We start from the raw sequence: 26,672 nt of genomic DNA, 5'->3' as shown, positions 1-26,672 counted from the left end.
AAAAGAACTATTAAAACAAACGATTTTGTGATTTATAACAATAAAGAAATAATAATTGTTTATTTTAAAAATTCTTGAATTGTTTGAATCAAAATGATGTTGACGGATTATAAATTAGTTGTATAAATGCGAGGAAATAGATGCATTATGTGGGCAATTAATATGATAAACTATTGTTTACTGTTTAAAATGAAAAAAATAATAGAATAATCGGAACTTCGATCGTTAATAATGTTGTTGATCAATAAAGTAGTTCTAGTAAAAGCGGTAATTTGGTAAGTCCCAACCCGAAAGAATCGGTGTCGCGTGGCTGAACGTAAGAAACGTCGATGATCAGTTTTTATAATGATGATGATTATGTTGAGTGTAATGATAGCAATTCAGCAATGGCCGCTGCTACTGGTCGGCGGGTCGCGGGGGATATCCTCGAGGACCTTGATTCGGGGATCCCAGCATCCAGGAGCCGTGACGCAGGCGTGACGCGTAATATCCAACAACAATGAAAGGGCCGCGCGCCGTGGGGGGAATCCTGGCATCGCTCGGGGGCGGTGGGGGTTCCAACTACTTAAACCGCCGTCCGTCAGCAATCACCACTCACACTTGGTTTGCTAACTCTCGTTCAAACAGTCAGCGTGTTTTATTATCACATTCTCATAGACAGACGGTTATCAGTCACTAATCGTGGTCGTAAGAACAACAATAATTACGCGACTGTATAATTCGATTTTGCTAAATTCCAACAACAAAATCGTAATTCTTCAGCAGTGAATCCCGTGATTTCAGGCTGAAATTAACAACACCGAACAAACCAATTCGATTCAAATCATCCAACGAGAGTTTGACACCCTTTGCAATTTCTTTTTTGTCTAACTCATATAATATCAGACGACATGGCCGCAATCGCCGCAGCTCAAAAGAACCGCGAAATGTTCGCCATCAAAAAATCTTACAGCATTGAGGTAAGTCTTAAAAGCTTCTTACTATTATCCAAAACAATATCCGCAAACAACTTCTGCTGCTCTATGCAACAGGCTCACTTCCATTACACGTCATTCGGAGACTTTAACGCTCACAATCCACAAGAACCCACAAGAAAGCTCCATTAAAAACAATATCAATTATTTTATTAAACATTATTAACATTATATTTACAACAAAATACTGATTTAAATATAATTAATTACGAACAATACAAAAAAAGCTCAAGAAAGGCAAAATGATTACAACATGTTTTAACAAAATACTCATAATTTATATTGTAAAATGATAGCTAGTATTATTATTTAAAACCGCGTTCCCTTCAGTTTCTATGTAAATTGCAACAAATATGTCAAAGTCATTTTTTTACTTAAATAATATTCTTAATTTTTTTATTGAGATTTGAATATATAACTATAAAATTACAAGAATAAATACTCTCATTTTCCTAAGTTAAATACAATAGAAATCATATAAATATTAATATAATTTTATTTTTTCAATTTAACAATTTGTGAATAGTTCAATTACTTACATTTATATTATTATTTATTTATATATAAGAAATATAAGTTTTAACAACTTATAATTATTACAAATTGTTACTTGAATATATTTAAATGAATGAATTAATAGTTTTGGCAAGAAATCATTAAAAAACGTAATGTTAAGGACATAATGATTACAAAGTTTTTGGCCTCTTCAATGAAATCCACTATTCAAATATCAATATTCGCAATATGTGTTATTTAAAAATGCGGAGAAGAAGAAACTATTTCGTATGTCAAGGACTCGCCTCTTTTTTTCGTTCAGTCTCCGATTTCGTAAATAGTCTTTGCTGATTTATGCGACATGCATTTCGTGTCTCTGTATGCTTTAATAGGGTTAGAAATGTCGTTGAAAATTGTTTGTAACCTTCAAAAACAGAATTCTGATGTTGTATTTGGACTTGAGTTTAATTATCTTTGTATTCGAGCATAACTCCAAGACATGTTTTCTAAGTAAGCAACAATTACTGGTTTCTCCACCTATTTCATAACTATTTTAATTCAATTGAAATAACAAACAAAATACGAAATACGATTACACAAAGTTTTATAATTTCTGTCCATCACGTTTATATTATAAAATAATAGAAAATTTTAAACAATTTAATGATTCAACTATTTTGAACCAGTATTTTTGTTAATAACAAATTAACATAAATAATCGATTAGAAAGATATTTTATTTGGTATTTATAATAAGAAAATGAAGAAGTTTCAAAAATACTTAAAAAAAACGGGATAAACTTTTATGTGATTTATGATCGTTTAATGTATAAAATAAATTAAGCAATCCGTGTTACATGGATGTTGATATTTTGGTATTTAGAAAATATTTAGATCGATAAATATTTTACCGTTAGTTACTCAAATAATTTAAATAAATCCACTATAAATAATTCTCTGAATGTTTTCGAAGAGTGCGTGAGATAGAGAGAGCGATGGAGAGTAAAAAAGAACTGACCGTTGTGGAATGTCAAACTTTTAAATCTATTCATAAAATGGAGTAAGGACACTTGGTTGCACTTAGACTTGTTTTACATTTGCTCTCTGTTCATGTGCAAATGAATAATAACGGCGAGTGCAGTGGGAAACAAATAGTACGTATCACCTGGAATGAGCTTAATTAGTATTTATTATATAAAAACGAGAAACAACTGAACCTTTCTCGATTTTGCAACACCGCCGAGATTAAGAAATCCCACTACAAGTCGAAGTAAATAATACAAAAAAAATAGTAGAATCGGTAGAAGAAACGGACTTAATCTGCAGTTGGATTCCATGCCTATGTTCGAGCGAGGATATTTTAATTATTGGCATTACAAAATTACCATTGTTGAGGATTTTGCGCTGCCGATTGGCCTCGATAATCCAGTGCTTGGCTACTTGACTTTAAACACATACACACGCATCACTTACATAATTCCAGAATTGATGAAAGTGAGAATCGCGGTTATTGATGCATTTGCAATCCGCGGAGTTTAGCCATCTTTTCCACATCAGATGGAGAACAGAGGAGGGAATTAAAAGAATTAAATATACGCAATGAATATTTATCGCATGGATTGGTTTAGCATGCAATTATATTAATAGGATCTGTTCTATTAAAATAGTAGGATCATGGTCATAATAGAATGCATAAGACCCGTAGGGGTCAAAAATAAAACGCGACTCAACCTTCTCGTTTAGGGGGCGGAGGAGGAGGTAAAAAAGGATGCAGACACCATCGTCGCATTTATTCTACATGAATAAATCGAACCGACTTCCTCTCTGAATCCTAGCATAAAAGACAACAGCACTTCGAGCCAATTTCCTTGCGACTCCGCGCTTCCTGCTGCTCCAGACAATGGCCTCAACTAAAGTTTTAATTCGTTTCAGAACGGTTATCCATCCAGACGCCGCTCCCTTGTGGACGATGCTCGTTTTGAGACCATGGTTGTCACCCAGACAAAGCAAACCGTGTTGGACGAAGCTCGCCTTAGGGCTAATGGTAGGTTCGCAATTACCGCACGCCTATATTATTATTTTTTCTTTTCGATTAATTTTAATTTCAATTGATATTATTGCACGATTTTCTGTTGATTTTTTTTTATTTATTTGCTGTTGTATACTTTTGCATGATCAATGTTGTGATAATTGTAGACTCCAGCCTTGAGCCAGAAGTTGAAATTAATGAGAAACCAACCCCGAAGCAGACAGAGGATGGCGAAGGTATGTTTAATTTTTTGAGATATGTGTAGTACGTAATAATAATAATTGCTTGAATGCGCTTAAACTTGGCCCAGAAAATTATGCACCACTTAGGTGAACGCAGAAAACGAGGAAGGAAGCGAAAAAAAAAATGGATTTTATATCCGGCAGGGTGTAATTGCACTGAGAGCTTAAAGCTTGCGGGAGAGCGCTTCACAAAGCTGCACGGCTTTTACGGTGTCAAAAGTCAATTTTCACCCTCCATTTGAGAGAGAGTTAAGCTGTAAAAATATTACTGCTATATATAATGCAGCACTTATAAAATCCACTCCACGTCATTTCTTTCTTCCTTATGTATTTATATATGAAATCTACTGTTCACCAGATGCTGGATTAACTGAGGAGGAAATCATCCTGCAGAACTCGTTGAATGAAGGACCGGAAATCGTACAGAAGGCCGCTCTGGTGCTCCGTTTACGCGAGGGCATGTCCTCTCTTTCGCGCGTCTTGAAGACCATCGAGAAGTACTCAGGAGTCGTTTGCCACTTGGAAACTCGTCCGTCGCAAACGGACAAGAACCAATTGGATGTTCTTATTAAGATCGAGATGCAACGTCAGCATCTCTTGCAGCTGATCAAGAATTTGAGGCAATCGGCTTCTTTGACAAGCGCTTCTCTCGTTGGTGAAGACAACGTCACCAACAAGAGCCCATGGTTCCCAAGGCACGCTAGCGAGTTGGACAACTGCAACCATCTGATGACCAAGTACGAACCCGATTTGGACATGAACCATCCGGGATTCGCCGACAAGGAGTACCGCGCTCGTCGTAAGCACATCGCCGAAGTTGCTTTCGCTTACAAATAGTAAGTTCTGTTACTGCAATCCAATTGCAATGATATTAATAAATCTATTTTACTTATAACAGCGGAGATGCAATTCCATTAATTGATTACACCGAGACTGAGAACAAGACATGGTCGGCTGTTTTCAATACCGTGAGAGATTTAATGCCAAAACATGCCTGTGCCGAATACCGTCGTGTTTTCCGTAAGTTGGAAGATGAAGGCATCTTCAACACCACGGCTATTCCTCAGCTCGATGAGATGTCCAAATTTTTGCAATCGCAGACCGGATTCACCTTGAGACCTGCAGCTGGATTGCTGACATCTCGTGACTTCTTGGCTTCTCTCGCCTTCCGTATCTTCCAAAGCACACAATATGTTCGTCACATCAACTCTCCATACCACACCCCAGAGCCGTAAGTGTTAAAATTGCATCAAGGAACGATTTGAATTCAATTATGAAAGCCATTAACTCGAGCTTTAAGTGCTCGCTTCATCACTCTCGCATACACTGTAGCGATTTATTCAATTAAATTTCACAATTCGATATAAAAGCAGAATATATAGTTGCAATTTAATCATCTCTTAATAGGGATTCCATCCACGAGCTTTTGGGTCATATGCCACTGCTCGCCGACCCCAGTTTCGCTCAGTTCTCCCAGGAGATTGGATTGGCCTCCCTGGGCGCTTCAGATTCTGAAATTGAAAAATTATCGACGGTAAGTTCCATCCAAGATTGTTTCAGAATCCGATTTGAATTTCATTTAAATCGAGCCGCGCCGTGTCAGGGTCAAGCTCTTTAGATACGCGTGATCGGCAAAAGAAAAGCCGTTCCAATTACAAAACCAGATGGTCCATTTATTAAATCCGCTACATTAATATCGATTCTTGGTTGTAGGTGTATTGGTTCACCGTTGAATTCGGTCTGTGCAAGGAAAACGGCGCTGTCAAGGCTTACGGTGCCGGACTTCTGAGCGCTTACGGAGAGCTTCTGCACGCCCTTAGTGACAAACCAGAGTTGAGACCGTTCGAGCCGGCTTCTACCGCTGTCCAACCCTACCAGGATCAGGAGTATCAACCCGTTTACTACGTCGCAGAGAGCTTCGAGGATGCTAAGGACAAATTCAGACGTTGGGTCTCGACCATGTCCAGACCATTCGAGGTCAGGTTCAATCCTCATACTCAGCGTGTCGAGGTGTTGGACACCGTCGACAAGCTCGAATCACTTGTCAATCAGCTGAACACCGAATTATTACACTTATCGAATGCCGTCAACAAAATGAAGGCACCGGCGCTCGAATAAATTATCTAACACATCTTCTTCTAACAAAACAATAAGATAAACGAAGCAACAACAGCAAAAAAAAAACCTAAAACATAGCAAAAAAAAACAAAAATAATAACTAGAGCTTGAAATAATGTTATAATGGGATATTTAGTATTAATTATTTACTCATTATATTTATTTCTTCTTGTCGGTATTTGTAGACTTTTAGGGGTGGCTGTGTGACTGGTGTCGCCCATTGAAAGTCGATCGATTTCTTCATCGGCATATCATATTGTGTATAAAGTCGTCATTACGTGTAATATATTAATTTTATTATTATTATTATTTAGTGTTTAGGCAAGTGATCAAAGTAGTTGTGATCTCACGTATGTAAAACTATATTGTAGCACTATCTCTGTCTGTCTGCGATATTCTGTTTGTATTTTCCTGTGCACACTATTTCCACTTTCGCGCATATATCTGTATTATATAAATTATTCGGTGTGCACTCTGTATTTTACACATTTGAGTTTTGTATTTAGACTATTATTCGTATTAAGCACTCAAGCACGAGATCATACTTATTATATAGATGTTATATATCAAATTTGAATGTGGTAAAAAAAATAATTAAATTATATTGTGCAATGCAGTTTCCTTTGTTTTTATTTCCACGTTTTTCTTTACAAACATCCTCATTTTGAGCATTTCTGCACCGACAACGTATTCTGCGAACTCCTAATAGGTATTGCACCATTAGGCATCAAAGACAACGGCTGCTGCTGGCCGCCGAGCGGTCTACGATTTGGACATGTCGTGGGACAATTGCTAAAGTTTGTTCTTTGAAATGGATGTGAATTAGAAGACTCAGCGTATGCCTCATTCCTGCTCAGTGACTGATTGTTGATGGTCTTCTCGTTGTACGGTGAATTGATCATTAGATTCATATAAGCTCCAGGCTGTACGGCCCTAGCATTCGCAGATCCGTAATAATCTGGTGGAAAGTTTGACTTTTGCACTGCTAATTGACGCTGTCGAGCAACCTACAAAAATAAAAAAATAATGTAAAGCAAGCAAATTAAACAACATATACCGAAAAAAATGTATAGAAAGAGAGACACTTTCCTACAATTTACTAAGTTTCATTTGCATACGCAAGAAATGTAGAATTAATTGATTCTTTATTTTAAATGCCAACTGATGCATAATTATTAGTGCCGAGCCGCGGAAATATACAGACGCAAGAAGAAATATTCTTGTCAATATTTCCATAATAATGTTAGTAATTCGACAAGAAAATGTTTATTAGCGACACGAATGTATGATAATTCCAGTCGTGATATGGTTATACGCTTACCAAGGCTAAGAAATCTCTTTATTGTGATCACGTTACCATAAAAATAATAAGATAAAAAATAATAAACATGATTGAAAAGACTTACATGATTTTATTGAACTATTTATATGAACTGTTTATAAAATTATATAAGCATAAATTATATAATTTTATAAACACACATAGTATGTAATTAATTATCTTAATTATTTGAAATAAATATCAGTAAGAATATTATTACAAATTATTTATTTGACAATTTCAATTATTTCTAAATTAAAACATCATTTTCACGAAATATAAATTCGGTGAAAAAATTAACAGAAAGAAAACGTACGCGACTGATATACAGGTAAGAGAAATTCGATATAACCAGATGGATAATTGTGATTCTTAATGAGTTTCAATTAACTATTGTGAAACGTTAAGTGTTCAACAATCGTAGAAATAAATATATGTATTATTTTTGTAAAAGAGCTAACAGTGTTTAATTTTCAAAATTGTTATTTTTAATAATTGACTGATATCTTTGTTTTTTCTCCTAATATTTCATGAAGTCCTTCAAACATAACTAGTATGGAAATTATGAGGTCTTCTATTTTAAATTTTGCATTTAAATATAATGTACGCATATCGTAAAGGAAAAGAAATAACACTACCTTATATTGATCATTCATCTCACATTGAGGAATCCGTTTCATATAGTTAGCAGCTGTTGGTGCTACACCTAATGTTCTATAACCACGATCAGTACTAGTAGCATACATCGGATTGTACCCTTGCTGCTGAGTATACCCTTGATGGGATTGTACTGGTTGTTGGTCCATGTAATAATTTGGTGCATACTGAATTGTAGCTGGTTTTGGCCTGCTGGTTTGATCTGCATAAGCATTTCCATTATAGTAAGAAGGTCCCGATTTTGGAGTGCAAGGTATATCCTGGCATTGCCTCTTGCTATAGCACGGGGTACAAGCTTCCTCCTGCTCATCATACTCTTGCTCGGTCTGCGAATAATTCCTAAGCGTCACCGAATATGGATCAGTTTGACTCTCCTCTTGCTCAAATTCTTTTATCTCCTGAGTCTCTTCGACCGTTTCAGTAACTTCGGTGACTTGAGTGACTTGGGTACTCTCATTGTATTGTTCATTTACGTAATAAGAACACGGATGTTTTGTATTCTTGAGAACACTGCACGATGAACTACAGTTCATAGACGATGTCTCCGAACTATCAGCTTGGACATCTTCATTGGGACAAGAAGCATCTTGATAGAGCGGTGTAGCGGTTTCCTTCTGTATTGTATCTTCATTGCATTCCTTGTTCGTGCAATAGTGAACTGCAACAGGACAGTTCTTGTTTCCACAATTTCTATTCTGCATCTCCTCTGCAAAACATTTTAAGTAACAGGGTATTTCTTGTAAATCTGCGTTCTTTTTTTGCTTCGGTTTAGATCGCTTTGCTTTGGACTTGACCTTTTTCTTAACAGCTCTAGAAGGTTCATGATAGGGACGATATTCTTGATTTTTGGTAGAGTTGGCGATTGGATATGGTGCCGTGGTGTATTTCGCTCTGAAGGATCCCATGTTTTCGACTAAAAATTAATATATTTGTTTGCAGCTCTACGGTTTCAAATTGATTTACTTGTTTGACAACTGCATCCTTTGGTGACCTTGGCCGGTTCAGATACTTCTTTGTTTGATTCCGTCGGGCTCACGTTATCTTAAATTATTGAAAATATAATAAATTAGTATCACTAATTACGAGTAATACCTGACGGAGATTTGGAGTTGTTTTCGTTTGTGCAAGTACCTATAAATAGAAAAATAATTATTTACACTTGTTTTATTCAATCTTGTTTATGTATATTCTATACATTCTGTCGCAGTTGATTCGATATCGGTGTATGGTTTGGATGTTGAGTTGTGTATTTCCTCGGCCATTTTCTTGAGATCATTGATAGCATTATTCAGGCTGTTCGTGTCGTATGAGTTTGGAGATTTTTTTGGGCATTTTCCGTTGCTCAGAAACCAAAAGTAGGCGGACATGATGACGGCGACAATGTTTCCCACTAAGCTCGACCATATTGCAGAATCCTCGATCTCATCCGGCGAGCCTTTCTTCGTCATTAAGTGAGTCCTGAAGCACAGGAATTTTGAGACATCTGTTCTTATGATTGATCGAAATGACAACTGGCATTAAGTCTCTATGGTTACGAAATGGTAAAGCAGCCATTGTCTTCTAAATATAAACCGACATAACAAGTGTCAAAAAAAACTTTACGGCCGACGATAAAATTATGTAGTAAAGTTTATGTCTTTTAAATATTCGGCATTGGATCGGGCTAAAAATACAAAAATATTTATACGGAGATTTCACCGATCTTCTACATTTTTGCATTGACCATAAATCATTAGCAAGTGACCTCTCTGGCTAAATCCAGTAAATGTAAATATTTCAAGCACTCTTTTTTATTTTCACTATATTTAAGCAAACATTTGAAACGCAAGACAAAAGAATCTGGGTATACACAGTATGAGCTATAATTAAAGACCTTAACATTTCTTCCTCTCGTTTTTTTTTGCGTTAAACCGCCCAAGTTAAAGAACGTTTTTAAAGATGTGTAGTGGCGCTTTGTATATCGCGCATCTATATAACACCGCGAAGCGCGTTTATTTTTAGGACATCTACATTTATGAGTGGTTGAGAGCTATTTCCCTACAAAACTTACACAACATTTGTGTGTATCTCATCCGCAGAAAACACACGGTTCTAGTTCATGTGTTAAACCATTTTTTTGTACCAACATTTGTATGTGACTTCCATCCTGTACTTTATAGTGTGTGCACAGCATGTCCATCATGAACACCAAGGGGATTAGGAGGAAAAAGTCATCATTGTCTGAAGTCAAAGTTATCGTGGTCGGTGCTCCAGGTGTTGGAAAGAGCGGTAAATATTTATGAAAATGATTAACTTTATTATATACACTTAATAATTTTGTTTATAAAACAAAAAAACTTGTTGAAATTGTTTGATTCTAGTATTAGACATACTATATTAATTTAGTTTTAAAGATTGTACATTTCAATATGAATCAATAAGACAAAATATATTTGTCACAAATAAAATACATTTTTAAATCTATGTAGATTTAAAGTAGAACTAAAAAATGGAAATATTTTACATATCCAAAACTTTGAATTATTATACATTAATACTATTTAAACTCGAGCTGTTTGAATCCGGACTAACAAAGGAACCAAATACATACAAAAAACATAGAAGTATTTTCTTTTGAAATATTCAAACCGGACATATTCACAACTATTCAATTTTTTTATTGCTTCGTTGTTGTAGGCTCTAATTATTATATAACTTTATATTTTTATTTATAGATATTTTATGAAAATATATATAAATAAACTAATTACATTTGTTTATCATGTATGTAAATTAGTTTATAATTAAATAAATTTAACAATAATAAATAAAATTTACATATTGACCACAGTTTTTCCGTCCATAAATTGATCATAAATAATATTTATTGATAAATTCAAGCAACAAGAAATTTCAACACATTTAATAGATGCATAAAATTAATTCCATTTTTTTTTAATAAATTTTCATGAATATTTTCTTGTTAATATTGACAAATGGAAAATTGATATTATCTATATATTTAAACGATTTATTTAACTTGTAAAATATGATTAAAAAAAACTCAATTGTTTCATAGATCTTTTTGTATATCCCTAATGTGCAATTAGTATGTTACCACAAACATTTTTTTTTCAATTTATGACGTTAATATTAACAAATGATAAAATTATAAATTGTTCAATATTATTATCAGGTAATGTTGTTTAAATTAATCAAATATAGGAATATTTAGTAATATTTTTTCTTAATTTGTAAAATCTATGAGTATAATATTTCGAACACAAATACTTGCAATACTTTGTAGATATTTATCGTCAGTGGCGGAACTTCAAATCTTTGTCCCCGCTGCAAAGAAATATTCGTACCTTTAAATTACCCGGAATTTTGAATTAGCAAGGTACTCAGACACATTTGATGGCACCAGGCCATCAACAATTATAAGAATTGATGAAAGTTGTGGGCCACTAGTAACATTTAGTTTTACAATTTGAGGGTCCTAAACAAATGTTTATTTAAGTCCCACGCATTGCAGATTTCGTCAGGGTTTCGCCACTGCTTGCTATAATATTATGTAGTGTTGTTAGTTAATATATTGTATTATTTATATCGAATAACGAACCGAAAAAAAATACAAAATTCCTTGTTAATGATAATGGTATATTAATTAAGGATTAATCTTTATTTTAAATAAAATAACATTAATATGTATGAAGCTATTGAATAATAATTTGTCTTCTAGTCCGTAAAAATAGTTTAAAATCGTTTGATACAATGTATTATTATAATATAAACAAAAATCTGGCTGAAAATCAAAACGAAAATAAATACGAAATTCTTGTGGTTAATGACCTACGCTGACAAACGTAAATTAATTAAGGAAGCGAAGCGTAATTACACGAAAAAAAATTGGAAGACTTCGAAGCAAGGCCTCCGAAAATGTCTAAATATACTTTGACTAATACATACTATAACTATCTAAAATAAGAAGTAGTCCATCAACCCTCTTGACTTATTCTCACATTCAAGTCAGATTCGTAATTACGCTCTTATATAAGAACGAGAGAGATAGATAAAGAAAAAGACAAATGATCGAAGCATATATAATACATTTGTTCTGCGTCTAACGCAAATCGATGGAAAAGTAATAGAAATTGGCTCATTCGTGACGCACACATCATTCCGACTCTTTACTTTCGAATCCGCAAAATGCAATAAAGCAGAGAAAAAAAAAACGCACAGCGAAATGACTTTAATCTAAGCAATAAACGTACACGCATAGCGAAATGTCAATTTTAACATAATTAAAACACAGGTTTTATTTGAGTTGCGCCTATGGATATAATTGAATCAATCAGCTAAATATGTACTTTAAATTTTATAATTAACGATCTATCGAGTCAATCAATTCTGGGGAAGCCCCCGAACCGGGTTTATTATATCGCATCGAGTGATTTCGAACGTCAATCAAGTTGAGGCGCATTGATGCTGACACGCCGTGTTCCCGTTTCGAATGTAGTGTGAGTGGTGTTGTTTAAATTTAAAGAGAAAGAAGACTAAAAAATAAACGTTGTACGCGATTGAAAAAAAAAACAAAGTTGAAAATGTAATTAGATGAGGGACGACAGAATGCGAAACTCGAGAGCGGCGCAAATTAAAGCACAACACCACATATAAATATATTTTGTTTGCTTGCACTAGTTAGGCCCAGGACGATATAGGTCACTTCTGATGGTCCATTATTAAGATATATGCCAGCCGGTAACCTTGTTCATCTGGAGCCATTTTCATCCAGACGGTCGAGTGTGTTTATATTTACTTCTAGGAATCATGACCAGCCTCAGAAATACTCACGTTTCGCCAGCAACAATAACTTAGATTGTTCCACTTCACGCGAAGATAAAACCGAAATATTTCCCTTTATAATTGGAACTCGAGATTTATTTTTAAAGCCCAATTTCATACCGATTCCTTTATTATTCTCGGACAAACGTTCTGACATAATAAAACCGCATACCGAAATACGCATATAGTGAGAGATATGTTTTTAAATAATCGCTTTTATTTCATTTGCTACAGTGTTAAGAAATTTACCTCTTAAGTATTCATAATTTAATTTAGTTTTTCATGTATTGTTACACCAAGAAATTAGTCTCTTTAAAAACAAAAACAAGAAAAATCTTCAAAATTAAATTGTAATCACAAGAAATAATTATTTAAACATATGAAATGTTTTGTATTATATTCAATATCAAAAAATACAATTTTTCAACTTACAATGTCAATATGTTTTATTATATTTTGTCCAATTCTATAGAGTCTGTTCTTACAACTAATTGTTTTTGAAAATAATCTGGTGTAAATTCTGCTATCTATGTGGTATGCATGGAATTAAAACTGCAGGTATTATTTTACAAATTTAGTAATGCAAATATTAAATGAAAATATTTATTTATTGTTGAACCTTAAGTTTTTCATGCAGTTCCAATGCCTTTTTTTGTTTAATTACGTTGTTCTCAACTTCTTATGAAAATAAACATCTTAACACATATACTAGAGATTTTGTATCTATGATTGAATGGAGAATTGATGGAGACATGTTTATGTTGATGTTTGAAAAGTATGAGATTAATGTTTAAAATCTAGTATAATCTAGGACAGTAACAAATCAAAAAAAAAATAATAATTGGCATTTATTTTTAATATTTCATTAATATAATGGTATACCTGTACTTTTCAAAAACTATCTATAACTTTAAACAATGATAATTGTTTACATAGATGTGGCAAAAGTACCAGAGACAAGAACTCGAATGATTATGAAATCAATTGATGGAGTTGATGAAATAGACGAAGATGCCGTGTATATACTTACCATGGCCACTTAATTATAGTGTGTCACGCGAAATAGTATGTGCTACGTATAAATCCATAAGAAATTGAGGTACAATAATTTGGTGGATATTGTACAGATGACAAATATGATTTTACAAGAGTCATAATACCAAGAAAAACAAAAGTGAACGATTTGAAGCCCCTAATCTATCAGAAGGATAAGAGAATTATGAATTAGTCTAGATTTAATGAAAACCATTATATTAATATTACAAATAATTTATAAGTAACAATATTCACATATTCACAAATGCTACATATTATACATTATAAGTATATGTATTTAATTGATTTTCATACTAATGTTATATTGCCTGTGAAATTTTAATTAATTTTAAATGTTTTCAAAAAAGTATGTACATTATTAAGTTTTAAACGCAGTAAAATTCAAATATATTTATTAGCTACATTTAACAACATAAAAATTATAGTTCTATTAGAACTTTTGAAAATATAATAAGACAAAACAAAAACTTGTAATTTCAAGAAAGAATTATTTAAAAATATGTCTCTTTAAATACAGCCGACTAGTATATTTGTCCCGATTAAGCAACTTGCTTGGTTTTGTTTCCGTTCTTTAGGATTTGTCCCGATTAAGCCGAATATACTGAAACTAAATAAATAGAAAATAAAGGGCAGAAAGTGGTCAATACAAATAGAACATATGAAATGTTCGTGTTAGTCAAGTAAAAATTCTACTCATTGTGTAAGAAAAGCTTGTAATTATATTATATTTAAAATTTAATAAATATTTACACATTTATACAATCATAACACAAAAATAGGAAATAATATAATCTACAAGTTCACAAAAATCAACATTAAAAATCAAAATCCCGACAACTAAATTCTCGACAGGATTTTTAATTATTTAATACAGACGTAAAACAAATGAATTTAATAAATGAGCGTTGTAAAACCTGTTTTTTTATAGAAACCGTGTTTTATACCTACACTAAATTTAAACTATCTAGTTAATTAACTCTTATACTCATCAAGATTTGCAAAAATGAAAATTTGTGAATAGAAATAAATATGGCGCATTGATAAAGAATGTTCGGGATTTTGATACTGTTGGGATTTTCTCAAAAATAAACAGAACTTCAAAAAACTGTATACCTTAAAAAAATAAAGAAACAACTGTATACGAACAAATAAACAAACAATTATTAATCATAACTAAAAAATACATCTGGCCAGTGGCACGTTACCGAACAGGTGCAGTTATCGCGCCTCTTAAATTAAGGGCCTCCAAATCGCCAAAAAAAAAAGGTTATGATTTTCTTATTAGAGTCAATAGGGGACCTCCAAATCAGGTTGCGCCTAGAGTCTCACAAAGTCATGATGCGCTACTGCATCTGGCATATGATTTTTAGTACATATTTACATTATTTTTCAATGCAGAGACATACTGATTTAAAATGAATGTATATTAATTATATCATTATAAAATATTTTCCTAATTAAACGTAAATTATGACATGTTTAGTTATTATATTTATATTACAACAAAAAGCAGTATTTTTTAATATAAACCATATGGAACAATAGCTTTTTCCGCACTAGAATATAATATTTTTATAATAAACTTAAGTACATAATATTTTTGTACTTTTAAAAGATGCTGCAAACTTCAATTGTATTCGATTATATTCAATAATTATAATTTTTAATCTTCCAGTTTACTTTAAAAATATGTACATTTATAATAATAATGCAAATCTCGCATAATTTTCTTTATTTTTTTATATTTAATTCATTATAAACACATGTTAAACTATATATAATTAGATAATATTGTAGTATTTAATAATCTTCAAGTCTATCTACCTTTAATAGAATTTATAATGTATTTCTCTATATATTTACTTGAACGTTTGCCTGGGAATTAATTTTACAGTGCATTAGAGTTTTATTTGCAAATTGAAAATGTCGACGTGCCTTTTCGGGCCATTTCACATCTGCCGCAATTTATTTACGAATTACATACTTTTCTTCGGTCCCAGAAACGGGCCAACTCACCATCCAAATATTCACAGTATTTTGCATATCGCCGTCATAGACAATCGTTACTGAAATGCCAGATGTGAATTGGAGCTATTTCCATGTCCGCTATCTCCGCTTCAAAACGCCACACAATGCTGAGATTAATTTATTGACGTTGCATTATGTTAATTTCAGCTTTATCCGTGAGATTCTTGACACGAAGGTACATCGGGGAATATGATCATCAATCAGGTGAGATTAATTACAGCCTAAACAATTAAGCGACTAATTAATTCCTCTCTTAATCCATTGATCGAGCAGAATTTAATTTTAATAACTAACATTTCTATGCAGTTAATTAACTTTCGATTAATTTAATTTACTTTACTTAGTTTAATTTACATTAATGATTTATTTTGCAAGAGAGGTTTTGGCTTTGGTATTAATTTCGCTTTATTTTCGATTTACTACTAAAATATCGCTCTCTGGCAGACCGTTCAAAAACATTTTTGATTCATTGATTCCTATGTTTATAAAACACGTTCTTCTGAAGTTCCAAATATTTTTTTCTTTATGATTCTTTTTATGTTTTTCTCTCTCTCTCTCTCTCGAATCTCGCAGTCATAAGTTACACACATATTATTATAACTTTCATTCAATGAAAAATCTCACAATATTTTGATGAAATGTTCTACTTTTTAAAATACTAAAGAAGTATAAACTATAAATAAAACCTTATCATTGAAAACATGTATTTTGATCCACAAAAAAAATAAAGAGAATTTGAGTTGATTTTATTGAATCTTGGAGATCATTCATAGAATACACTCGAATTAATAATATATCCTTGTTCCTTTTAATATTATATATTGAATTAATGAAAACAAACATTTTCTTATCAAAAATTTGATTAATATGAATAAGTCAGTGCCGCGGTTTCTGGAAATACCTCGTATGGAATTTCGAAAAACATTGAGGAGTTATGAATTGGTCGAGACGCAACCGATATCCAAGATCTTGCCTCATCTGTATTTAGGGAACAGGGATAACTCTTCCGATGTAGACGATTTGAGAGATTTGGGGATCACACATATCCTAAACGTAACTCCGAAATCTACGGAAGTTTTTGGATTCGTTAACAAGCAATTACCATGCCTGGATAACATAAATGAGAACCTCCAAAGATATTTCGATGATTCTTATGACTTTATAGAAAATACAAGGAAGAATGGAGCTAGAGTGCTGGTGTTCTGTGAAGCTGGTGTCAGTCGAAGTCCTACTGTAGTCGTGGCTTACGTTATGAGACATCTACAGAAAAGTATGGAAGATGCGTATGCCTTCGTTAAGGATAAACGACCCATCATTTCGCCGAATATGAACTTCATGATACAACTTTACGACTTGGGAAAAAATATTAATGCAGAATATAAGATAGATGATTCATTTTAACTTTTAAAGTATTTACACCTCATTAATGTACCCGACTTAAGTAATAAAGTTAATTCGTATTATCTGAATAGAAATATCAATTACAAGAAGTATTTAAAAAAAATATATAAATTACAACAAACCAAATTGGTACAAAAACTGCGTTTAGATATAATTTAACTAAATAAATAGTTTTCCGAAGAAACAATACAAACTGATAATAAACTGTAACAAATGAAAATGGATTAACTTTTCAAGCTCTTATTTTTTGTAATATAAATTGTATTTTAAAATGTTCATGGTATTTAATAAATATTTTTGTTTTTAATATATTTGTTAATGAAAATAAAAATCCTAAAATATTTCATTTCTAGCTGTTTCGATGCATTTTTCTTCACATCAGTACAAGATTTTTCATGCCGCGGCACATCTCAGAAGCATAAATAATCTCACGACATACTATGTAGAAACATCTTTCTTTTAACATGATTAATTTCTTCTATTCCATAATAGAGATTTAATTAATAAGATATTTCTTTCAAATATTTTTTTTGATCCAAGAACCAAGTGAATGGAAGAAATTGTTTGGGGTTTCAAAATGGCATTGTATTTCCTACTTCTTACATACTCCATACAGTATACAATTAAACTAGGTCTTTTTACTCAACGGTACTTAATCTATTCTACTTAATACTGCATTGAAGAGATCATGCTTAACTCTTCTGAGCTAAGCTTTTCTCTCCAAATTCAGTACTAGAAATTCATTTTAGATAAGTCTTCTTATATAATCTTATACTTGGGCTTGTTTGTGTAAACACAACTTCCTTTATATTTGAATCTATGTTAAAAGAGCTACATGCAAATCATTGTCCAGACTTTTCAATATTTGATAGTGAGCATATAAGGAGCACCGTTGTTCACATATGTATATTGTGGAAAATGGTAAAATAATGTCTATTACTTTTTCGCAGATGATGTAAACCTCTTCTTTATCCAGAACTGAGATAATGGAAAAATCATTAAAATCAAGTACAAAGGCAAGACACTTTTTAAGTGTAATAACTTATTCCTTCTCTTTCACTGACAAATCGAACAAAAAAAGCAAATGGATTTTAATTTTAATCGAATTTCTTTGTCTTCTTGAATTTAAAGCAATTTTGATCTACAAATTCTAATAGTCTACAACACCGACTAAATATTTTAAGAGAACAATTTTTCTCCAGATCTTTCCAAAGATGCATAGTGTTTTTGAATTAATTTTAATATTTGATTAATATCTACTTGTTATATTCAAACTAATTTTATTATTATTACTAAATGATTATAATATATGTTGCTTATTTTATTACTATTTATTAACATTTAAAATTGCACAATATTAACCAAATTAAAACAACGGTAATGACAATTAAGTAAATACTCGTGTATATTTAAAAGTAGTCGTAATACGAACGGTTTTAAGTAAATAAACTTCGAAATATATATTGTCGGCCTGCCGTAATGTAATCTTAAGTATACCGCTGGTCGAGCTGGCTGAAAATAATTTCACCAACAATGCTTCCGAGAGAATGAGAGAAAAAAAATTAAGAACGTGTAATATATGGTCTGCACGTCACATATCTTCGGCAACATTCTTATCGGTATTTTCGTTCGTGTATTTGCAGAAACCAGATACAAGCACGAAGTACTGGTCGACAACGAGCCTGTCCTCTTCGAGATCTTGGACACCTGCCCGAAGGTAATTCAATCTACGATAAAAAGAATATAAACATTAAATTTTATTTACTTTCTGTATATGTGTGCATGAGTGTTTTTTTGCAGTTCATTTATTTGAAATTGCTTTAATTACGTGGTTATTGCAAATTCTAAAATACCTTTCTACATTATATAAGAGAACATGGGTTTTACCAGACCAGAAATGATTCAAAGTAATCTAAATAATTCGTTACACCTGGTAACATAAAATTTAATTCTTTCAAGTGTTTATCATTTTGTTAATTTTGGCTACTAAAACCGTTCTTAATCTCAGCTTTATGTATTATTTATATAATATAATCATTAAACAAACTCTTCTTTTAAATTTATCATCTTAGAGTTTTCGCAAAGTTACACCTATAGTAGTTCTGAGCATAAACTAATTAGATTAACTATTTATTTAAGTTGTTAAAAGAATATAAATTTATTAAAGTTTAAAACTTGTAATAAATCAAGATTTATTTGGCCTATTCCATATTATTATTGTGTGTCTATATCTAAATCCCGTTAATAAAATTCCTGACATTAAAAATCCCGACTATATCAAAATACAGTCGGGTATCAAAATCCCGACGATCTAGATACAGTCAGAATTTCGATTGCCACCGATTGTTCCATGAAAATTTCATGATTTACGAAATGTTCCGTTGTAGAAAAAGTTTAGGAAACCATGATTTATGTATAATTATGTTAACTTACATTAAATACTGTTGTAAAATTTCATTGATTGCGTTGCTATTAATTATAAAAAAATAAATTAATAAACCTTCAAAATCAGAAAATAGACATATTTTCATGAAATAAACGTTCTTAGTGAATTATATTTTCTTATTCAATTATACCAATTATATAATTAGTTATATTTTACAACGTTAATATAAGTGAAGGTAAAATGCACTAATTAATAATAGTTCTTCGGTAAATTTAAAAAAAGTAGTATTGACATTAAAAAAGACATAACTATTTAAAATCAATATTATTGGTAATTTGTATGCAAAAATATTAAAACTATAGTCAAACTTTAGGTCCCTGACATATAGAAATCAAGGATTATTTGCAAACACGAATGTGTTTATTTCGTATTCATTCAATGCCGAACGAGCAGCTCGAAGATCGATGACAATCTGCCACTCGTATGATTTCGAGAATTTCATCTTTCTTTTATTCAACTTGTATTGTTCTATGCAATATATATATATATATATATATATATATATGTATGTACTCGTTTTACAATGTGCCATAAATTCTTCTCTCGGATGTAGACGTCCATGATTCGAATCGGCGGTCACTCGACCGGTGTTTATCGGCTTGTTTACCATGGAGATCTTGTTCAGTCTGTCAATCCTATCCTTCTCTATTCATTGTATTCTCCCTTTTCTGACCCATCTCATATCGTCTTGAATCTGACAGTTTTCAATTATTTTATTGGATTCCAATCTCCGAAAGTCAGCAGTCACTTTCGCTTTTCGTATATTATAATCGATTTGATAACCCTTCTCATATAAGATAATTTATAAATTAATTAAAAAAATCAATTTATATAATTTTCATTATTTTAGATATATATGCGATAATTCTATATCTATTTTAATGTGTGTAATCGGTTCCACCAATATTTCAGACTGTTTGAACATGGACTACTCGAGGATTTAGTTCCATTCAAAAATAATTCACACAAAAAAAGAACTTGTACTATTTTTTTAGAATCAATTTTTTTTGCTCAATTCAAAGTTATTCAATAACAAGAAATAAATAATATAGACATTAATAATTGTCTTTACATTTCAGAAATTCCATTAATAGACTGACTGGTTTGAAAAAGTCATAACTTGTCCATTTTCAATCTTTTTATAGAAGTTATACTGTTGGAGATTAAAATAGCTACGTGAGTAAAACTAATTAGAATTTTGAAGTACTGAAAATCCCAGAGAATTGATGCTGATGTAATCAATTGCAAAATTATTGACCTCTATTTAATGAAAATGAGGAAAGTCAGTCAGAAAGGATCAGCTAGGTCCTGTATGAGACAATGCTTGATTTCTATATGTCCAGCGGTCGAAGATAATCGCGGTTCTTACAGGATGATAGCGGTATTTGTGAGGAGGAAAAAGGTGGTCATTAGAGTTGTTGTTTTCACACATAATACCAAAAAACTCCATTAGTTACTTTTTCCTATAAAATAAAAAAAAATCTATTTATTATGAAAAATAGTAAAAAAAACAGCATAATATGTCATGATAATCTCTTATATTATTCTCTCCCATTTCCATTCTCCCAAATAGATATTAGATACATAAAAATATAAATTAATATTGAAGCAAGAAATTACTAATCAAATTCATTTATAATTCACCACTTTATACTGGGACAGACCATTAACTTTGGTAGCCCTGGGCTATCCCAAATACCCTCGGCTAACACTGGTTGGTACCGCTGGGTGATTATTTACCGCGAAGAGAGTTCCTTTGACTGCAGTTTATAAAATATTGAAAATTCTAAATGAGACAGCTAGATTTATCAACAATTTTAATAAATGAACCTGAATAAAAGTAGATAAAAATAATGGTGAATAAACTATATACATTTATTCTGTTAGTTCAAAAAAATATTCGTTGTTTTGATTGTTCCTTAATATTTATTATTTGTAACAGTTATATTACAGTGATATAGTAATAATAAAAATGAAATCAGTTCAAACATGAATTTCCATTAATTTTATCAATGTTTCATAAATTCTAGATAGTTTATAAATAAGTTAAATGTATAGAAACTATTATTATACAAGGATATATTCATAAACGAAACAATAGTCCTTAATAACTCATATCTTTAATACAATATTTGCTATAAATTTACAAAATATCAATAATAACAAAATTAAGTTAATTTATAATAATGGCGCTTTCTAAGAATATTTAGTTATGGATCTAATGCAATATTTAACAGAATAGTTTTCTTATTGCATTTCTGCACATATATAATTAAAGTAATATGACTAGTTTGTGTTTCATAATAAGTTCAAATACATTATGTTTTTTATCATTTTAAATATATTTAATTTATTTAATTCTTTACAATGGATTGCTATAATATTCAGGAGTAGTCTAATAAAATATTCTTTGACAAAACAATTAACAGTTCGATATTTTGCAAGTATATAGCAAAAAAAGTAAGAAATAATTGTATGGTTTACTTTCTGAAACATTTTAAGATTGTTAAAATGAAAATAAGTTTTTACGGTTTATAATGCTTTAGTGGTCAGTGAAAGAATAATAATACTTGTTCTTAAAAACCAGTACCGATCACGACTGTTTTTCTTTAAATTCCAAATGCGAGTATTAAAATGTTTGTTTACGTTCAAAAATATATTTCTGAATGACATATTTTATGGATGGAGTGCGAGCCTCCGTGGCTCTACAACCGTCTCCAATTCAGCTGTGAACGTTTTAATTAAAATAATTGAACACGGCCCGTGTAAATATGTTGTTGTTTTTGGAATCGATCCAATATGTGCAAAATAGATTTATTTTCGCGCGCTCGACTTTGCCGGTAAACAAATCCCGAAATCATAAATAATTTTTATACTTAAATAAGTAAATAAAGTTCTCGCGGCTCGAATGCAACAGCTAATAAATTCTGTCTACAGACACACTGCATCCTCGTTGATGCGTGCACGAGAGAGCTGGACCATCTGCAATTTATGCTCACTCCATCCGCGTTAAAATTAAGTCAACAGAGAAGTGTAGAAGGAAAATCATCTCTGGTCCATTCATAGATTCATGGTAATAATTTAATTTTCTTTTCAAATATTATATATTACCGTGATAATTTACAGAGCGCTGATGGCGTTGTCTTTAAATTTGACTTTTATTTTATGGTCTGTGTAAATGAGACTCTAAATCTTTGGAAATGTATGTTACAAAAAAATATGACACTTTGTTATCCGGACGGAGTTGAACTGTATAAGTTCTGCACTATATTCTTATTGAAACGTCTTCCTTGAAATAGTTTTGCTCGGAACGAGGAGATATGGCCTGACGTAAATAATAGTTCACCATTAGTTAGGTGATATCCGGCGCCCTTTGCTATTCGCTAACTAATAATGGTCTCTGGTAAATTTCTCCATTTCCTAGAGCTGTTCTGATTTAGTTTCTGAGTGAAATCCACGTATTTGATGACTATAGCAACTTGATTGCCATTTAATTTAATAAATTAGAGTTTTTTCATACGCAATGATACGCAGTACCATTAAAACCATAACAACAATGTTGTAGAGAATTAATAATTCTTAGGAAAACAAACTTTTTAAAATATTTTATTTTTTTCACTGTTTGCTTTTATCATAAAATTACTACTTATTAACAAAAATTGGCTCTAAACTTGACAAAAACAAACTCAATGTTAATAAACTACAACTTATTGGTATTAAACCATTTTCAGCATTTACACTCCAAAATTCTAACATCTGATCGTAATAGTTTAAAATCACTTATATATGCGTCTATTATAGCACAAAGAAATAAAATATTTATAAGTTCTATTTTTTTAGAATTTTCTCATTTAAAATTTAGTTTGTTTTAACATTTTCAAACCGGACTGATCGAAGGCGGACTATGTGAATTACTTCTGTAATGTTATCATATAAGAACAAAAAAATATTTTGCAAATGTTAAATAATTATAAAAATTATAACGTAACATCATTTTAGTTAGTAATTAAAGTATTTTATGTGGCAGTAACCTTTTACATCAGTAATGTTTTCTTATCTTATATTTAAACTTTTACTTATTTTATAATTTCAATGTTAACATTGATTTGTAAACATGAATGAGGCCTTCAAATGATTAGTAAATATTTGTTTTTACTACTTATCAAAAATAATAGACATTCTTTTGTTTATATTAGTTTTAGAATATTTTAATAATTGATAAACATTTAGGCAAAAATATAAAATGTATTAATATTTCTTTCACATTTCTGTATGCAAGTAAACTCTTACTGCCACCTAACTAATATAGAATAATAATTATATATTGACATAGAAAAATAATTAATTATTACCAAATACTGTTGACCATAAGTATTTTTGTCCACCTGATATATTAATTTACTTTATTTATGAGAAACAACAGTTTTTAACAGAAACAACAAAATGTAAAACAACTTCTTTTATATATTCGGGATACAATTTACAGACATAGTATTACCTCTCATAGTGCGGGTTCACTATTGTTCGGTTTGAAAATTTCAAAACAAACTAAATTTTAGTTCAGAAAAATAAAAATGAAATCTAAAGAATAGTTCATCAAATATTTATTAGACACAAATTATTATATAAAGTCAATTATTTTGTGTGCTGTTTATTTTTAAGCGGTTTTAAAGTAATGGATTACTTTGGTTTCAAACTGTGCGGAACCGATTACCCGTACTATGCTAGTCATTGTAATTCCTTTATAATAGAAAATTCACTATGTTCGTTATACCATTACAAATGTTACTTGCCTTTAGTTCTGAGTTCTGAGCTCCAGATTTTCTGAATATTTAAACTTGAAAATGATAAATATCTGTAAGAATAATTAATTACCTCAAGATAAATTAAAATAATCAATAAGAATAAATACAACATACAATTTATAAATCTACATGAATCATCTCATATTTTGCGTATTTTTATATGTGTATTATTGTTACTATTATTTATGTAAAAAAATAATTCATATTTTATAATGAGCTAATTATAAATATTAATGTATTATTATCGAATGAGTTATATAATTTAATACATGTTATAGAGATATTAACAAGGTCTAACTTATATTACTACTAATAATATTGGAATGCGAGGAATCAAAACAGATTATTATAAAACTCACAGTCACAAACAAGGACCATTAGTGTTTTGTAGAATTAATTAATACAGTCATAAATTAATATCATTGAATATTAGTTATAAACAATATATTTAACATATTTTTTAATTAACGTTTTACAAGGTGAAAGGAAAGATTATATAGAAGACAAAAAACATCTTACAATCTCAACTAGGTTTATCCGAACCACATGCGAACGTGTTCAAATATAATTGCAAAAATATCCATAAGAGACGTAACATGTGTACAAATCAAGGACATTCATTACAACTAATAATACATTTGGACGTTGTTCAATAATATCAATGTAAATAATTGTAATAATATTAAAGGAAACAAATTGATTATATAAAGTTGTAAACTGAATTTAGTTACGGAAATTTTGGTGAATATTTTAATGCTAGACTATTATAATAGCATGATGTATGTATGGTTGCCTATAATGTTTATCAGTAAAGTCAATTATTGACCACTTAGATGTAGTATGCGATGATCTAATATAATTGGTATTTTGTTAAAAGGAAATAAAAATAACAGGAATACATGTTTAATTCTTGAATGTATATTTTATTGTCATTATTATTAAACATTATGGCTTTATTAAAAAAAAATACTATGGAAGTGTACCAAGCGAACATTCCTACGTTCCTGGCACCTTGAAAGTTTACATTATATAATACATATACATAAAATAGAGTTTAATCTCTAGTTATTTAAAAATCTTTAAAATTTGTGCTGAATATGAGGAAATTTAATTTTCATTGATTGCTAATAATAATTGATAAATTTTGTGTGAAAATATATTCATTTAACTATGTTCTACTTTGTTGTAGGGAGCGGCCGATTTTCCATCTTCAGAAACTTTGCATTGGGCGGATGGCGTCCTTCTAGTATATTCCATAACTGATCGACAGTCTTTCTCTTACGTTAAGAAAATAGGATTGTCATTGTCGAATTGTGATAGGCCGTTGTATCTTGTTGCTAACAAAAACGACATGGTGCATCTCAGGCAGATCAGTGCTGAGGAAGGAACGATTCTCGCTAGGGATTGCGACTGCTGTTTTTCGGAGGTTGCTGCTGCGGAGCAGGTTGGTCCCGTTGCCACCGTTTTCCATGACCTCTGCAAGGCCGTCCTCGCCGCTCGGAGGAAATCCAAACATTCCCTTCTTGAAAGGATGTTGGGTACCAGATCCAGCAACATCAAATTATATGCGAGAGGAAAAAGCGACAGCGCTTTACCCAAAGATTGATATATTTTCTAGAATTTACTAACAACTTCTTTTTTTGCATTTTGTGATTAATCGTAATATTATCAATGAATATATCTGTATAGGTCCCTATGTTAGCGAAATATTATATTTTTGTAATTATATTTAAAATAAATATTGGAAGAAACATAAATGTATTAATAATCAATATCACTAATGATTAGGATAGAAACAGATAAGATCCAAAGATGAATAAATTACAAGTGTATATAAAAGGAACAAGTAAATTACAACATTTTTTTAAATAAAGAATTTCTTTTAAAATATTAGAATTCTTTATAGAAAACTAATGCATGCTACTTAACTTTTCATCAAAGAAACGAAAATAATCACAAAAGCAAAATAATTTAGCAATGCTTCCAACTCAATACTTTTTACATAATACGAATTTTGATTTCTGAAAATAGAAAGAAAAAAATCATAAATATACCAAATATAATAATAACTCCCTCCGTTACAAAATAAGTGTCCGATTTTAGTTTGTTAATGGATTATTGAAATTATGAAATTAAATGTATCAGTACTTACATACTTAAATTAAGCATGGAAAAGTGACTCCAGTAGCCGCCTGAAGTTTAAAATTTGTCAAAATAGTTTTTGTAGCAAACAGGTAAAATTTTATAACAATTGTTAGTTTGTTTTTTTACCCGCTA

General features: G+C 31.0%; 3 protein-coding genes and 1 pseudogene across 5 annotated transcripts; 3 read left to right on the top strand and 1 right to left on the bottom strand.

Moving 5' to 3' along the window:
* The first annotated feature begins 576 nt into the window (after positions 1 to 576).
* On the top strand, positions 577 to 5,945 carry LOC108569991 (tyrosine 3-monooxygenase). Its single transcript, XM_017931794.1, has 7 exons — positions 577 to 959; positions 3,401 to 3,512; positions 3,665 to 3,733; positions 4,098 to 4,575; positions 4,638 to 4,970; positions 5,147 to 5,273; positions 5,453 to 5,945. The coding sequence occupies exons 1-7, from the start codon at positions 891 to 893 to the stop codon at positions 5,855 to 5,857; spliced, it is 1,593 nt and encodes a 530-aa protein (XP_017787283.1). The 5' UTR covers positions 577 to 890; the 3' UTR covers positions 5,858 to 5,945.
* A 142-nt stretch (positions 5,946 to 6,087) lies between these two features.
* Positions 6,088 to 24,971, bottom strand: LOC108569990. 3 transcript variants are annotated; one of them, XM_017931792.1, is made up of 7 exons: positions 24,915 to 24,952; positions 24,384 to 24,445; positions 9,031 to 9,293; positions 8,928 to 8,966; positions 8,799 to 8,876; positions 7,817 to 8,748; positions 6,088 to 6,864 (listed from the first exon to the last, which is right to left on the bottom strand). In XM_017931792.1, exons 3-7 carry the CDS (start codon positions 9,281 to 9,283, stop codon positions 6,517 to 6,519), a joined length of 1,650 nt encoding a protein of 549 aa, XP_017787281.1. In that variant the 5' UTR covers positions 9,284 to 9,293; positions 24,384 to 24,445; positions 24,915 to 24,952; the 3' UTR covers positions 6,088 to 6,516. The 3 variants fall into 3 exon arrangements, with proteins under 3 accessions (XP_017787281.1, XP_017787280.1, XP_017787282.1); XM_017931791.1 differs by lacking the exon at positions 24,384 to 24,445 and having other exon boundaries at positions 24,915 to 24,971; XM_017931793.1 differs by lacking the exons at positions 24,384 to 24,445; positions 24,915 to 24,952 and adding an exon at positions 15,732 to 15,884.
* LOC108569992 (ras-related and estrogen-regulated growth inhibitor) lies at positions 9,865 to 26,146 on the top strand. Its single transcript, XM_017931796.1, has 4 exons — positions 9,865 to 10,103; positions 15,891 to 15,947; positions 18,788 to 18,861; positions 25,585 to 26,146. Exons 1-4 carry the CDS (start codon positions 10,007 to 10,009, stop codon positions 25,999 to 26,001), a joined length of 645 nt encoding a protein of 214 aa, XP_017787285.1. The 5' UTR covers positions 9,865 to 10,006; the 3' UTR covers positions 26,002 to 26,146.
* Positions 16,577 to 17,419, top strand: LOC108569993 (annotated as a pseudogene).
* Positions 26,147 to 26,672: the final 526 nt, after the last annotated feature.

This window comes from Nicrophorus vespilloides, unplaced genomic scaffold, assembly GCF_001412225.1.
Source record: "Nicrophorus vespilloides isolate i.1.1-1 unplaced genomic scaffold, Nicve_v1.0, whole genome shotgun sequence".
NCBI lineage: Eukaryota > Metazoa > Arthropoda > Insecta > Coleoptera > Silphidae > Nicrophorus > Nicrophorus vespilloides.
This window is presented reverse-complemented; position numbering and strand designations above follow the sequence as displayed.

Bases quoted from the DNA above. Each gene is read 5' to 3' on its own strand.
- LOC108569991 (XM_017931794.1), top strand. From the start codon at position 891: ATGGCCGCAATCGCCGCAGCTCAAAAGAACCGCGAAATGTTCGCCATC. The intron at 960-3,400 runs GTAAGTCTTAAA...AATTCGTTTCAG, and splicing joins AAAAATCTTACAGCATTGAG to AACGGTTATCCATCCAGACG. The intron at 3,734-4,097 runs GTATGTTTAATT...ACTGTTCACCAG, and splicing joins GCAGACAGAGGATGGCGAAG to ATGCTGGATTAACTGAGGAG.
- LOC108569990 (XM_017931791.1), bottom strand. From the start codon at position 9,283: ATGACGAAGAAAGGCTCGCCGGATGAGATCGAGGATTCTGCAATATGG. The intron at 8,967-9,030 runs GTATAGAATATA...TTCTATTTATAG, and splicing joins CGAATCAACTGCGACAGAAT to GTACTTGCACAAACGAAAAC. The intron at 8,749-8,798 runs GTAAATCAATTT...ATTAATTTTTAG, and splicing joins AGGATGCAGTTGTCAAACAA to TCGAAAACATGGGATCCTTC.
- LOC108569992 (XM_017931796.1), top strand. From the start codon at position 10,007: ATGTCCATCATGAACACCAAGGGGATTAGGAGGAAAAAGTCATCATTG. The intron at 10,104-15,890 runs GTAAATATTTAT...TGTTAATTTCAG, and splicing joins TCCAGGTGTTGGAAAGAGCG to CTTTATCCGTGAGATTCTTG. The intron at 18,862-25,584 runs GTAATTCAATCT...ACTTTGTTGTAG, and splicing joins TCTTGGACACCTGCCCGAAG to GGAGCGGCCGATTTTCCATC.